General features: G+C 45.4%; 1 protein-coding gene across 3 annotated transcripts in view; it reads left to right on the top strand.

Moving 5' to 3' along the window:
* SNX29 (sorting nexin 29) overlaps positions 1-15,140 on the top strand; it is a 235,980-nt gene that overhangs the window by 68,322 nt on the left and 152,518 nt on the right. For all 3 annotated transcript variants that reach the window (XM_063143273.1, XM_063143272.1, XM_063143274.1), the window contains exons 12-14: positions 6,291-6,354; positions 7,164-7,292; positions 14,966-15,048. In XM_063143273.1, coding sequence (XP_062999343.1) covers positions 6,291-6,354; positions 7,164-7,292; positions 14,966-15,048 — 276 coding nt within the window. The remainder of the gene's footprint in view (positions 1-6,290; positions 6,355-7,163; positions 7,293-14,965; positions 15,049-15,140) is intronic.

The raw sequence follows: 15,140 nt of genomic DNA, 5'->3' as shown, positions 1-15,140 counted from the left end.
TAGGTCAGGCTTTAAACGTAAAAGATCCAGATCTGCATCTTCCATATCTTGACTGACTATTTGCATGTGCTGAAGTTGATTGTATGGCTTGGCAGAAAGCTATAATTTCCGGAGTGCAGAACTTTCTTTGTCAAAACATATCCTCATCCTCATCAATTATAACCTATTGGCAGCACATAAATGATCAGATCTGTGGATGTAAAGATCCTTCCCAATGAGTATACATTCTACAAGCCTTCCTGATCTAGTAAGGGCACATGTGGGGTGCTAAAACGTCGGCCATCAGTAGGTGGAGCACTTGCTTTTGTGTTCAGCTGCCGTGTGTGGTGGTGTCGGTCAATGGATTACACTTTTTATAGTACATGATTTTGTGTATTTTAGTGGGGGATACTTAACCTCATTTTTCAGCTAAGCTGAAAGCTGATTTAAACACACTACTGAAGGTAAATGCATGATAGTGACTTGCTTTTGAGTAGATAGGATGTCACAGAAAACTGGTGTAGGAACTGCTCACTGTAAGCCTTCTGTAGGAAAACAAAATATGCCTCCCCCTAAAACTATATGTTATAAATTAAAATTCAGAGTTGATTTAGGGAAGGGATGGACCAATTCATCTGTTTCACTTTCTATAATGTTTGTATTTTTTTAATTTCCAAGTTCATTTCCGCATCAGTTTGCAAATGTTTTTAATACACATTTTTGCATGTGATTTCCCAAAATAGACTCCTTTTGGGTTTTTTTACAAGCACTTTCCCCTAAGATATAAAGTTTTAATGATGATGATAATAATAATAATTATTATTTATTTCTTACCCGCCTCTCCACTTGGATCGAGGCGAGGAACAACAATGAATATAAAACACATTAAAAACTGATTAAAAACATCGCATACATGATTAAAACATCCTTAAAACATGCTAAAATTTCACTGGATAGGCCTGCTGGAATAGATCAGTCTTTATTGCTTTCTTGAATGCTAAAAGACTGTTAAGCTGACGAGTCTCTTCCGGCAGGCTATTCCACAGTCTGAGAGCAGCAGAAGAGAAGGTCCTCTGCGTAACAGTTGTCAATCTAGTTTTTGCTAGCTGAAATAGATTTTTCCCAGAGGACCTGAGTGTGCGGGGCGGATTGTACGGGAGAAGGCGATCCCGCAGGTAGCCTGGACCCAAACCATGTAGGGCTTTAAAGGTATGCAATTTCCCCCAAAGTACGTATTATATGCATTTTGGGTGATTAGAGAGCTGCACAACTCAAAGTGGGATTTTATTTATTTATTTATTTATTTGTTACATTTCTATACCGCCCAATAGCCTCTGGGTGGTTCACAAAAACTAAAACCAATTAAAGTATAAAACAACAGTATAGAATCATAATATAAAATACAATATAAAAGCTCAACCAGATAAAAACAGCAGCAATGCAAAATTACGAATTTAAAACACCAAGTTAAAATTTATTTATAGACTGTTAAAATGCTGGGAGAATAAAAAGGTCTTCACCTGGCGTCTAAAAGCATATAATGTAGGTGCCAAGCGAACCTCCTTAGGGAGCTCATTCCACAGCCGGGGTGCCACAGCAGAGAAGGCCCTCCTCCTGGTAGCCACCTGCCTCACTTCCTTTGGCAGGGGCTCGCGGAGAAGGACCCCTGAGGATGACCTTAGGGTCTGGGCAGGTACATATGGGAGGAGGCGTTCCTTCAGATAACCTGGCCCCAAGCCGTTTAGGGCTTTAAATGTTAATCCCAGCACTTTGAATCGGGCCTGGACTGGCCAACTCTGACGTCCCTTCCCCTTTGAGGATTGCTGAGTTCCCACAGACTCTAAGTTGTGAACATTTTCACTGATAAGGTCCGACAAAGCTTCATTTCATGCTGGTGAAGAGCCTGGGAGAACCGCCTCCCCTGCTTCCTGTGTAGGCTGGGACATTTCTAGTCCTGTTTCTTCTGGTTCAGAATCTGATCCTGATTGATAGCCTGAATCTCCTTCCCAAACTCTAAGGGGAACATGCCTGATCATAACCGCGACAGCGCTTCCGTATTTACTAACGTTCGAATCGGACGTTTCCATCATTCTTTAAGGCGTCGCTATTGTTAGATCTGAAAAGTGTGCTGATGGAGTCCTGTACGGTGGACGGTGCAGTGGTAATATTTTTTGCAAGTGATCTTTTTTAAAAATAAATAATGTAAGGCTTTCTGCCCTTCTATTACTAGAGAATGAACAGTGAGGCTCTCAGCTCGTTGCATAGCAACTCAATTCTATAAACATGTAGCAGGTGTAAAATGTGAAGTGCAGTGTGGTAATAAAAGCCACGAGACCCACGGCGACGAGTGGGTTTCGACCGCGATGTTTTGGAAGGCATCAGCGACAACATACGTGGGTTGAAAGAGAACTTCGTTCTACTCATTTGTTTCCCTGTCAAGTCTGAAAGCCCTTCTTCTCTCCGCGTTTGGATATGGTTTTGTTAAAGCCTCTCTGAGAACCTTAGCTCTCGAAAAGCACAACAGCTTTTGGTGGTCTTAGCAGCACCGAACAACTTAAAAATCTATACATCCGTGCTGGTTGTATTGATTCAGCTGGTTGGTTAGTTGATTTAATGTGTGTTTGCAGATATATAAGAGCCTTGTGTGGCGTAGAGCGGTAAAGCAGCAGTTTCTGCAGCTGAAATTCTCCCCATGGCCTGAGTTCGATCCCAGCGGAAGCTGGTTTCAGGCAGCCGGCTCAGGTCGACTCAGCCTTCCATCCTCCCGAGGTCGGTAAAATGAGTACCCAGTTAGCTGGGGGAAAGGTAATAAGGGCCAGGGAAGGCAACGGCAAACCACCCTGCTAGAAGGCCTGCCAAGAAAACATCAGCGAAAGAGTCAGTAATGACTCGTGCTTGCATGATAGGTTCCTTTCCTTTCCTTTCCTTTTGCAGATATATATTTTTATATATAAAAAAATCCATCCAGTTTAACCAATGGGCTTGAGAGCTAGCAGGGGTTTGGTTGTGATTTTCTCGTGCAAATTAGAGTGATCATTATAGATAATTTAACGAAGAAGGCAATCACTAATATAAGTAGAGAACATTATAGTCTTGCCTTTTTTGTTAAATTACTATTAGTATAAAATATTGAATAGAATATTATAGCTCAGTTTGATAGCTGACTCTCTTTTATTTATCTTTGAATATTCTTAATTTTATGTTTTAAATTTATTTTGTGTTTTTGAACTTGGTAAACCACAAATCCCACCCACCCCACATATGAGCATTTTTGGCAGGGGGATTTGTGCATTTGGGGGAAATTTCCACAAGTGCAAATTTACATAAATCCTGGAAATTAGGGGAAAAAAACAAATTCCTCCAATGGGCGGAAGATGGAATGGAAGACACCTGACAATCCTCAAAACAAAGATGGAACAGATGGAATAGAACCATAGAATAATAGAGTTGGAAGGGGCCTAAAAGGCCATCAAGTCCAACCCCTTGCTCAATGCAGGAATCCATCCTAAAGCATCCCTGACAGGTGGCTGTCCAGCTGCCTCTTGAATGCCTCCAGTGTGGGAGACCCCACCACCTCCCTAGGTAACTGGTTCCATTGTCGTACTGCTCTAACAGTCAGGAATTTTTTTCTGATGTCCAGCCGGAATCTGACTTCCTGTAACTTGAGCCCATTATTCTGTGTCCTGCACTCTGGGATGATCAAAAAGAGATCCTGGCCCTCCTCTGTGCAATGCTTTGAATACAGAAGGTCCCAGATGAATTCCTTGGGCTTCTCCAATTGTAAAATGATTGAGTAGCATGGCAATGAGGGAAAAAAACCCCTCTGCTGTAGAAAAGCAGCAGTCAGTTCAGGTAGACCAGCCTCCCCCCGCACCTGGTGCTCTTGAGATGGCTTGGCCTTCCAACTCCTATCAGTCCTGGGCAGCATGGCCAATGGTCAGGAATGTTGGGAACTGTAGTCCAGAACATCTAGAGGACACCATGTTGGAGAAGGTAACAGAAGTAGAAGTTGATAATTCTGGATTAGATGAACAAGTAATTAAGGCGGCTGCAAGTGTTCCTAAGCATGTAATATATTAAGAAAACATGGCAGCCAACACTAAAACCCACCAGGTGTATCGAGTGTATGGGACAGATGATCGCCACTCTAAATAATTTGCTCCAGTTTTTCCAATGGGAAGAAACCAAAGGCAGAGTATACTGCCAAGTATATGTTTCAGCACCTAGTTTTTGGACAAGCAAAATGCCCAAGAGGTAGTCAACTCAAGATGGCACTGCAGGGACGGGTGTTTTGCTGTAATACGTGTATGAGGCCCCGAGCCTGAGAATGAGATCTCAAATCCAGAGAAAAGCAGCACAGGGCTTATTAACTAAGTTCACTTTGCCTAGGCTTCCCTTTCCAAGCTATACAGGGCTACAATACTTATGAGTCCAATGCTGCCAAAAAAATAATTTAAAAAATCCCCTTCTAAATAATGTAGGCATGGTGGGTACCTGGGGAGGGCCCTTACTCCAGCAGGACCCCACTGACGGGACCTCCCCTTCCCCCTGGAATTGCTCCTGTTCTTCACTATTGCAACTGTTCCTAGTGGTTCCACAGGGACCTGTGGCCCAATTGGAATCCACCAGGAGAAGAGCCTTCAGTGTGGTGGCCCCCTTCCTATGGAATTCCCTGCCTTTGGAGATCAATGTTGTATTGCTTCTGGCGCCTCCTGGAAACATTGCTGTTTCGGGAAGCCTTCCATGAATGGCCAGCCGCAGTTTTACCAGTACTGGGGTTTTAGCATGGGTAAGATTTATCCCCAGCCCTCCACAGCCTCCATCTCCCCCCCCCTCTGCTAGACAGGCAAAAACACCCTTCTAGCAAAACCGCAGAGCAGGAGAAGAGTGGAGGCGATCTTCCAACTCTGCATAGGAGGCCTGTCAGCCTCCAAGCTCAGGTACTGACAGGCATCCCAATAGGATTGCGTCCTAAGCCTTGGGAGAGGCATTTCAATCTTTGCATATGGGGGGGGGAGGCCACCAAATATGCCATGGGAAAGGGGGTGGGGCCAGGGAAAAGGGTAGAAACCTAGGCCCTTTCTACACCTAAGGGTTATCCCAGGAAAATGGAGCGGTCGTCCCTGCCTGCTCCCGGGATCCCCTGTGTGGCATTTCATAGAATCATAGAATAGCAGAGTTGGAAGGGGCCTACAAGGCCATCGAGTCCAACCCCCTGCTCAATGCAGGGATCCACCCTAAAGCATCCCTGACAGATGGTTGTCCAGCTGCCCCTTGAATGCCTCTAGTGTGGGAGAGCCCACCACCTCCCTAGGTAACTGGTTCCATTGTTGTACTGTTGGATGCACAGGAATGATCTCGGGATGATCCCGGGATATAGGGCTGGTGTAGACATGCCCCTAGACAGGCATTTGGTTCTACAGCCCTGCTGTATGCAGGCAGTGGTGATGTCTGAATTACAAAAGCATTGCCTCCCTTATCATCAAGGCCCTTGAAGAATGAGATGGGGGTGGGGTGGGGGCAGCCGAGGGTCAGAGTAAAGCGTTGCTGTGCAGTCACCCAGAGAGGTGACGTTTCCAGTCTCTAGTGCAATGCATCAGATTTTTAAAAGGGGGAAATCTGCAAGTTCTAAATACGTGGAGAATTCAAAGCCATTTCCGTGATAAGCCTTTATGCTATTCTGAAAAGCTGTCTGAGAATAGGTGCTAGGCCAGACTGTCTCTGGATATACACTGACGGATGATTTCCCTTTACAGCTCATTCTCAGGAGGTGATTGCGAATTATCCTTATCTAAGCCTTGACTAGCGGTTGAGAGTGTTTTTAAATTAATAACTTGCCCCGGAGAGGAGCTGCGATTCATCGGACGTGTCTGTTCCTCAACGCGCATTTCTTCTGTTTCTGTATTCCGGGTTCTTCGTATAAAACTGTCAAATGCAGCTATTTGGAAGTAAAATATTCTTAGATTTAATAATGGCACTTTCAGACAGTCTGTTGTCTCTGGCGGCCTGGTTGCTTATTGGGAATTGTAGCACAGTGCTTGACATCAGCCGTCCACGGAGAAAATTTGTCAGTCCCTTGTTTGTAGGAAGGGGGTCTTTTGGTCTTAAAGGGAAAGGTGGCTGTAGTTCACGTGTCCATCAAAACGTTAAAATATGAGAAATGAATCAAGCGAACCAGATCACGCATCAAGCTGCCCTTTCGAGGCCTACATTCTTTTCTTTTTCTTTTTACATTGGATGCATGACGGTTAATCAAAGAGAATTATAGATGCATCTTGTTTACTCCCCCTCCCCCTCCTTCTCTTCCTCAGCCGAACTTCGGCAAGCCATTGTGGCCATGATGAACAGAAAGCATGAACTGGAGGAGCAGAACAGGTGAGCACGAGATTGGAGATAGCCGCTTTCCTCTCGCGTAGGGCTGGGAGAAGGCGCCTCTCTTGCCACTGGGGCAGGGGAAACGACTCCCATCAGCTGTGCATCCATCAACTGAGGAGGTGGGACCGGTGAGCGGGCGTGTGAGTGCCCAGTTAAACCGTGGGATTCTGTTCCACAGGATGTAGGGATGGCCACTGATTTGGATGGCGTTAAAAGGGGGTTGGATAAATTCCTGGAGGAGAAGGCTATCAGTGGCTACTGGTCCTGATGGCTAAGTGCAGTCTCCAGTTCCCAGTGTGCTCCAGTTGCTGGGGAACATGGGGGGGGAGGGTGCTGTTGTACTGGTGTCCTCCTCGTGGGTCCCTGGTCAAGTGCTGGTTGGCCGTTGTGTGAATAGAGTGCTGGAATAGATGGACCCCTCTTTTCCTCGGTCTGATCCAGCAGGGCTTTTTTTAATGTATGTATGGGGTGTGTGCTTGTGTGTGAGAAAACGGGAGGGAACCATGCTGGCATCGTTCCTTCCTCTTCGCCGGCGTTTGGCCCCAATTCAGCCCTCAGGCTCAAAGTGGTTTCCTGCCCTGATCTAAAGCGTTGTCGCCTGAACCGGTACCCATTGCTACACGCAGTCGCTCTTCCCCGTCGCAGATGCGCTGAAAGGATCCTCAGCAAGTCATCCCCGCCTAGCAAACAGAGATGGTCGCAACTCGCCAGGGCTCCCGTTCCCTTTGCGGTGTCCCGACCTGCCTCGTCAAATGGGGCGGGCGAACGTTCAGTGCTGTGTCACCTATGCCGCCCCCTCTTTTCCTCAGTTCGTTGCGGAACCTCCTCGATGGAGAGATGGAGCATTCGGCGGGACTCCGTCAGGACATCGACGGCCTGAAGAAGAAGGTTTCGGAACAGGAAGAACGCTATACAGTGAAGATCCAGGCCTTGGCGAGGTAGGCAAGTGGAAGGTGGGGCTTGCCCGGGTCTGGCAGGAGATTGCCTGCCTGCTAGGGAAGCCACGGTTCTGGGCATTATGACAAGCCATAGGTTAAACAAGCCAGACTTTGGGCATGTTCAGACAACACGCTAAGCCATGGTTAGTCAACCTGATGTTGTTGGACTCCAGATCCCATCAGTCCAGCCTGGCTGGTTGGCAGGGATGATGGGAGTTTATTCCGGCAATATCTAGAGGGGCACCAGTTCCCCATTCCTGCAACAGAAAACTAACGATCCTTGCTTTACCATTTATATCAGCCTCCTTCTGCCTAGTGTCTTCCATATGCCTTGGGCTACAGCTCCCACCATTCCTGGCCATTGGCCATGCTGGCTGAGGCCCATGGGAGCTGCACAGAAGAGCAGCTTATGACATTAATCAATCAAGTACCAATAAAATGTTTGGGGAGTTGAAATCCAGAACATTGGGGTGGTGGTGGGTGGAACCCAGTTGAGCAAGGCTGGGCTAGATTAAGAGTACGGTAGATGTGCAAACCTTGGGCTGTCCAGATGGCTGCAGGAAGGATCTGTAGTTTTTCTACGGCGCAGCAGCTAAGTAGGGATAGAGGATTATGGTCTGAAACGTTCGGTAAACGTTGCACCAGTGTAGCTGCAAACAGATCTCTGCCCCGGTTGCCGTAGCCCTGTTGCTGCACCGCCGTTCTCCGTTGCAACCTTCCTGTGTTGGGTCTCTAAATTGGTTCCCCCAAAACCTGTCTCCATTCTCCTTTGCTGATTTATATCCCCAGTAGTCACTCCATCTGCAGTCACTTCTGCGGGAGTCTTTCTGCGTTACCGCACGTCGTAGGAGTGCTTTCGCCGCTCCCGGAAAGTATGCGATATCGCTCAGCGTTAATACAAATAGGTCAGCTGTCAGCCTTGATGCAGCAGCAAATGTATCTAAGGCTTTGCTGCGAAATTGCAAATAACACAGAGAGGCTTGAGCATCAGGTTACATTTTCTCCACTTTCTTTCAAGAAATGTGTGCTGCGCTGAATATCAGCTGTTGCCGTATATAGACAAGGTGGTTCCTTATGTGGATTCTGAGTCCCAAGTAAGTCAGAAGAACCTTTTCCCCAGCAAAGCAACTGCAGCAGACTTTCTGTCCCACCTTTCGCTGAGGTTCATGGGAGGACTGTTGAAGCCCAACAGGAGTTCTGGCAGGGGATTCCCTCTCCCATAATTTATTTATTACTTTTTTATACCGCCCAATAGCCGAAGCTCTCTGGGCGGTTCACAAAATACTGTAATGATACCGTTGCATCCCTTCCTCTCCCATTGTACTAGTACCCAGAGTTGTTCAATGAAACTGAATGGTGGGAGATAAAAGGAAGGACTTCTTCACATTTTATTTATTTATTTATTTATTTATTACATTTCTATACCGCCCAATAGCCGGAGCTCTCTGGGCGGTTCACAAAAATTAAAACTATTCAAAGTATAAAACAACAGTATAAAACCATAACATAAAATACCATATGAAAGCTCAACCAGATAAAAACTGCAGCAATGCAAAATTACAAATTTAAAACAGCAAAGTTAAAATTTATTTATAAACTGTTAAAATGCTGGGAGAATAAAAAGGTCTTCACCTGGCGTCTAAAGGCATATAATGTAGGTGCCAAGTGAACCTCCTTAGGGAGCTCATTCCACAGCTGGGGTGCCACAGCAGAGAAGGCCCTCCTCCTGGTAGCCACCTGCCTCACTTCCTTTGGCAGGGGCTCACGAAGAAGGACCCCTGAGGATGACCTTAGGGTCTGGGCAGGTACATATGGGAGGAGGCGTTCCTTCAGATAACCTGGCCCCAAGCTGTTTAGGGCTTTAAATGTTAATACCAGCACTTTGAATCGGACCTGGACTGGCAGCCAATGAAGCTGGAAAAGGACTGGCGTGATGTGATCTTGTCAGCCAGACCCTGTAGTTATACTATAGAATTTGTTACCACAAGGTGTACCAATTGCCACCAGCATGGATGGCTTTAGAGGCGGCTTTGACAAATTCACGGAGGATAAGGCTATCAATGGCTACTCGTCATCGTCATGATGGCTATATACCTCCACCTGCACTATGCCTCTGTACACCAGTTGCTGGGGAACATGAGCTGGAGGGCGGTATCGCACTCATTTCCTACTCGTAGGTTTCCTATAAAAGGAAGGACGTCGTCACACAGCACATAGTTAAATTATGGCACTCACTACCACAAGATATAGAGATGGCCACCAATTTGGATGGCTTTAAAAGGGGGATGGATAAATTCCTGGAGGAGAAGGCTATCAATGGCTACTAGCCCTGATGGTTGTGTGTTACCTCCACTATCAGAGGCAGGAAGCCTGTGTATACCAGTTGCTGGAGAACATGGGTGGGGTGTGTGTGCTGTTGCACCATGTCCTGCTTTGTTGGTCCCTGGTCGACAGCTGGTTGGCCACCTTGTGAACAGAATGCTGGACCAGATGGACCCTTGGTCTGATCCAGCATCAGGGCTCTTCTTACGTTGTTATGCTGGTGGTGGTGTGTGGCCGCCAGGTAAAGGAGGAGTGTGTGGGCCTCTTTCCTAGGTTGCTAAGCCATCATTTGCCAAACCAGGTTTATTAACGTCTGAACTGGCCCATAGTTTCAGGCCTTTGTAATTTTGTAATTACACAGCGACAGATCTATTTTAATTAAAAGCTTCTGTCATGTTTGAACTCAGATTTGTGAAAAGTCTGTATTTCCCCCCCAGCTCTCAAGCCAATTGTAGAAGGTGAAAATTACACCTTTTGTTTCATGTGTTCGTTCACCTTGTACATGATGGCTACCTGACGCGCACCCAAGTTACAAATGAATAATGAAAGGTGGTCAGTCTAAACTCTGATGACCGGTTTTTAAAACGAATTCAAATACTTGTACGTCATTTCTGTGGTGCTTCGTTCTCGTAGCTTTTGAGCTGACGGCGGTGAGCTCTTCGTTTTATGCCATAATGGAAATGTTATTTCCCACTGAGTAATAATTGACAAAATGTATGTATAAAAAGTTAGCTTTTCAAACCTGGCAGTAACTGTATGTGCCTGAAAGACATTCAGGCATTTCATTTTGCATTTAGGGGGCTCAATGAAATAAATTAGGATAACTAAATAGTAATCATATTATGTAATGTTGATTAAAATGCTCACCAAACATGCATTTCAGTCCTGGCCTGTAATCCTTCCCCAGTTCAGTGAAGACATAGTTTAATAATTTTATATAAACATGGAAACACCTGTTAAGTCAGCTCTTTAACACATTACATTGCAAATATAGAGTGAAATCTAACTTTGCATGAGCAGACCCCACCCACCCTTGCCCAGCAGCCCTCTGTGACTCTAAAATCTGCTCCAGGGTGTCCACTGTGAACCCTCTCCTCCTTGTTTCACTGATGGAAGACGTTCCATCAGCAGGAACGTGTTCAGAGGAGGGCAACCAGGATGATCAGGGGTCTGGAAACAAAGCCCTATGAAGAGGGACTGAAAGAACTGGGCATGTTTAGCCTGGAGAAGAGAAGATTGAGGGGAGACATGAGAGCACTCTTCCAATACTTAAAAGGTTGTCACACAGAGGAGGGCCAGGATCTCTTCTCGATCCTCCCAGAGTGCAGGACACGGAATAACGGGCTCAAGTTAAAGGAAGCCAGATTCCGACTGGACATCAGGAAAAACTTCCTGACTGTTAGAGCAGTACGACAATGGAATCAGTTACCTAGGGAGGTTGTGGGCTCTCCCACACTAGAGGCATTCAAGAGGCAGCTGGACAAACATCTGTCAGGGATGCTTTAGGGTGGATTCCTGCATTGAGCAGGGGGTTTGGACTCGATGGCCTTATAGGCCCCTTCCAACTCTGCTATTCTATGATTCAGGAGGGTTAACTGGATACTGTCTGTATTTTTCCTTCCTCCTCTTTCCCCATTGGGTTGCTCTGACCATGATGAGATGGTTGGACCAGACCCAGCTGTTCCCTTCCTCCAATATGCAACGATAAAAACGATTAAATTTTAAATATGTATTTTAATGAGAACTGAATTTTATGAAGTTTTTTGGAATTACAATTAAGCAAAAATAAACGAGTTGTGAATCTCCCCTCACCTTTATTATAAAGATAATAGAATAGTTGAATTGGGAGGGGTCCAACCCCCCGCTCAGTGCAGGAATCCACCTTAAAGCGTCCCTGACAGATGGCTGTCCAGCTGCCTCTTGAAGGCCTCTAGGGTGGGGGAGCCCTCCACCTCCCTAGGCCATGGGTTTCATTGTCGTACTGCTCTAACAGTTAGGAAGTTTGTTGCTCTTTCTTTTAGAATGGCTATAACTCTATCAGTAAGATAATAACATTTATTTATTTATTTTATTATTTATTTGTCATATTTATACCCCGCTCCTCAGCCAAAAAAGGCTCTCGGAGCGGCTTACATTTAGCAAAAAAGACAGTCCCTGCCCTCAGGCTTACAGTCTAATAAAGACATGACACACAAGGAAAAGGAGTCAAGGAGGGAGGGAGGGAGGAGAGAGAAAGAAAGAGAGAGAGAGAGAGAGAGTCCAGCAGGAGCAGGCCCCGATGTTACTTCTGCCTGCTCCTGTCCCCTCGGTCCTTCTTCTTCCCCACAGGGCCAAGATGGCAGTTTTGAACATAAGAACATAAGAACATAAGAACATAAGACTTGCCATGCTGGATCAAACCGAGGGTCCATCTAGTCCAGCACTCTGTTCACACAGTGGCCCACCAGCTGTCGACCAGGGACCAACAAAGCAGGACACAGGTGCAACAGCACCCTCCCACCCACGTGCTAGTAGCCATGGATCGCGGAATTTATCCAACCCCCTTTTAAAGCTATCCAAATTGGTGGCCATCACTACAGCTTGTGGTGGTGAGTTCCATAGTTTAACTCTGCGCTGTGTGAAGAAGGCCTTCCTTTTATTTGTCCTGAATCTCCCACCAATCAACTTCAAGGGATGACCCCATTGGGTCCTAGTATTTTGACAGAGGGAGAAAAATGTCCCTCTATCCACATTCTCCGCACCATGCGACTATCTTTTGCATCAAGTGAGAATCCTAACAGGGTGGGCCTCATTCTAAAGCCCAGCTCTGAAGTTTGGCGTTTGCATTCTACACATGCAGGAAATAAGAGTAATAAACTCCACAGAATGCCTTTGGGAGCATCATTAAAATTTCAGAGTTGTGCAATGTACACTCCTTTGGCCACCTAGGAATTTGCAAAGTTCTGGAAGGGGCTGAATTAAACTCACTTGCGATGGCCAGAAATCTGAGTTGACAGCTCTGTAATTATTAAAGAAAATACTGTGGCCAGCCTATTTCCCAATAAATTCTTAGGAGACCCCTCTTTAGGCTGCTTTCTAATGTCACTTTTATATAGTAATCATTCCCCAAGTTGAACGCCAGGGAAAAGGCTGCCTTGATTTTATTAGCTTCTGTTTGTAGAAGAGCTAACTCAGCTTTGAAAAGGCAACGTGCCGACTCCACTTGTCTGCCCTGCAAGTCAGAGAGCTCATTTTTTGGCTGTTCTTAAATGCCACTGTGGACACAGCAGATGGGTTAGATCTAGATTTAGTCATACCTGGAGTAGACCTATTGAAATCAATGAGACCTAGGTTGGTCCAGGCGGGTAGCTTCATCCCATGTACCTGTTCCCCTCGAATTATCCCCTACAGCGCTAAGATGGCGTTGTTGTTGTTGCTAAATCACACCCTGGGCGACAGCGGTCCTAAGATCCTTTGCAAAGGGTTTAAGGGGGGGAATGTAAAAAAAAAAATCATTAAAAAATCAATGGATGACCCAATCCGATTCAAATTTGGCATGCTTAATGCTCTCCTTAATATCTATTACTGTGCCAATTTTGATGTCTTTATCTTTAAAGCTTATGCAGACATAAGCATTTGTTTAAATTTTCTTTAAACATATCAAATCCTGCTCCTGCACCCCAGTGGCCACTCGGAAAGCAACAAATGATTCGCTCGAAAACTACTAGCAAAATACCTCGATTCTTAGCACAATTAAAGCAGGATGCATGAGAGCACCTCACAATCAAAGCAGATTATAAACTGGAAAACTTCGGAGGACTTCACAATAAAAGCAGATTATAAACTGGAAAACTTCGGAGTCTTTTGCACGCAATTCACAGTATAACGCTGGTGTGATAAAGCTCTAACTCAAGTCCCAGTGATTTCAGTGGGTCTACTCAAGGTATGGCTAAATCTGGATCCAACCCAATGTCCGTAGTTGATGGCTTGCCAGTCTGTCTGGCAGGGAGCCATTCAGTGTGAAGGCTCTGATCTGTGAATGGTCCAAAAGCTTCAATAGCAGCTGAGTAGTTTACAGAAGCAAACAGAATATATTTTTTTTAAAAAAGCATTTCATAACGCTAAAACAAGTCTAGTGGAAGCTCATAAAAATGATGCATTTCATTTGAATGTGCATGTACTTGCATACTTGGCTTGCTATACCTAGACATGGGGGAAGGGACTGGAAGTTCTGCTTAGTGCCCCCTCTGGCTCCTTAGGTTCTTCATCAGCGATCAGTCCATTTTCAAGCTTACTGCCCAGTTTTGCTCTCTTCAAGGTTCTCAGGGGAGCCTGAGCAATTGCACTTACTGACTATTCAGGATGGCAAGGCAAGGTCGGACCAGGCAAAGTCTGTCAGGACCTTGGACAGATCTATGCTGGCTGGAACTCATTCAGGAAGGGTTGTTGTCTCAGCAGCATGCAAAGGTCTTCTGAGACTTTATGAAGGCTGGCTGATCTTAACTGCTCTTAACCCCACCCACTCTGAGAAGCTGTCTATCTTTTAAGGGCCCAGTGCTTGATTTTGCAGTCACTGGCACCTCTAACTTGGTGTTGGTGAGGACTTCATTGTGGTGGGGGCGGGGTGGGGGCTGTCAGTCTGTTAAAGCCGCATCCTTTGGCCTTGGAAGGTTCTGCGATAACAGACCATGATTCAATGGACAGTGCCTTTTCCATCTTGGACTCTACCTCTGAGCTAGAGGAGATGTGGTAATCAAAACAGATAATATGACATCGACAATCTTATTATTGTTGTATTTAATGTTGTTCCCCGCCTTGATCCAGAAGGAGAGGCGGGTAAGAAATATTACTACTACTACTACTATTATTATTATTATTATTACAATCATACTGTGTAGAAACATTTTTTTAAAAAAGGAATATGTTGAGCTGCCTAGGGCAATTGCTTCCAATGATTGTTTGCCATTGTGTCTGTATGGGGACTCCTGGTTTAGAGGCAGTTGGCTACTAAATATTTATTTGATCTCTTCCCCTGGCTTTCTCCCAAGAAAATGTTACTCCATTGGCAAGGATGAAAAATCCTCTTTGTCTGAGGACCACTTCTGGTAGGAATGTTCCAACAGCCTGACTTGGCATAAAGCAGCTTCGTATATTGATTTGCCCACATGCTTCGTAGTTGCAGCATCTAATGAAACCAGAGTTTTCCCGGCAATAGCTCCACCGGGCCAAATATTGGTTGCCAATGTTTTCTGATTTTCCTTACAACTTCTTCCAGAGCACATCTCTGTCCGTCCCCACTGCTGGTATTTTTTTAAAAAAAAAATATATATGGAAAAAGCATTATTATTTGTTACTGTTCTTTGTACTTGCAGAGAAAATGAGGTGCTAAAAGTACAGCTAAAGAAATATGTAGGAGCTGTCCAGATGCTGAAAAGAGAAGGCCAGACTGTCGAAGGTGAGTGCGAAGTAGCCACTGAAGACACTCAGCGTGCCCTGTGACGTTATTGACACAGTGGCTTGTTTGCTGATACAAAATGTATTGCTAAT

Source organism: Elgaria multicarinata, chromosome 17, assembly GCF_023053635.1.
Source record: "Elgaria multicarinata webbii isolate HBS135686 ecotype San Diego chromosome 17, rElgMul1.1.pri, whole genome shotgun sequence".
Classification (NCBI taxonomy): domain Eukaryota; kingdom Metazoa; phylum Chordata; class Lepidosauria; order Squamata; family Anguidae; genus Elgaria; species Elgaria multicarinata.
This window is presented reverse-complemented; position numbering and strand designations above follow the sequence as displayed.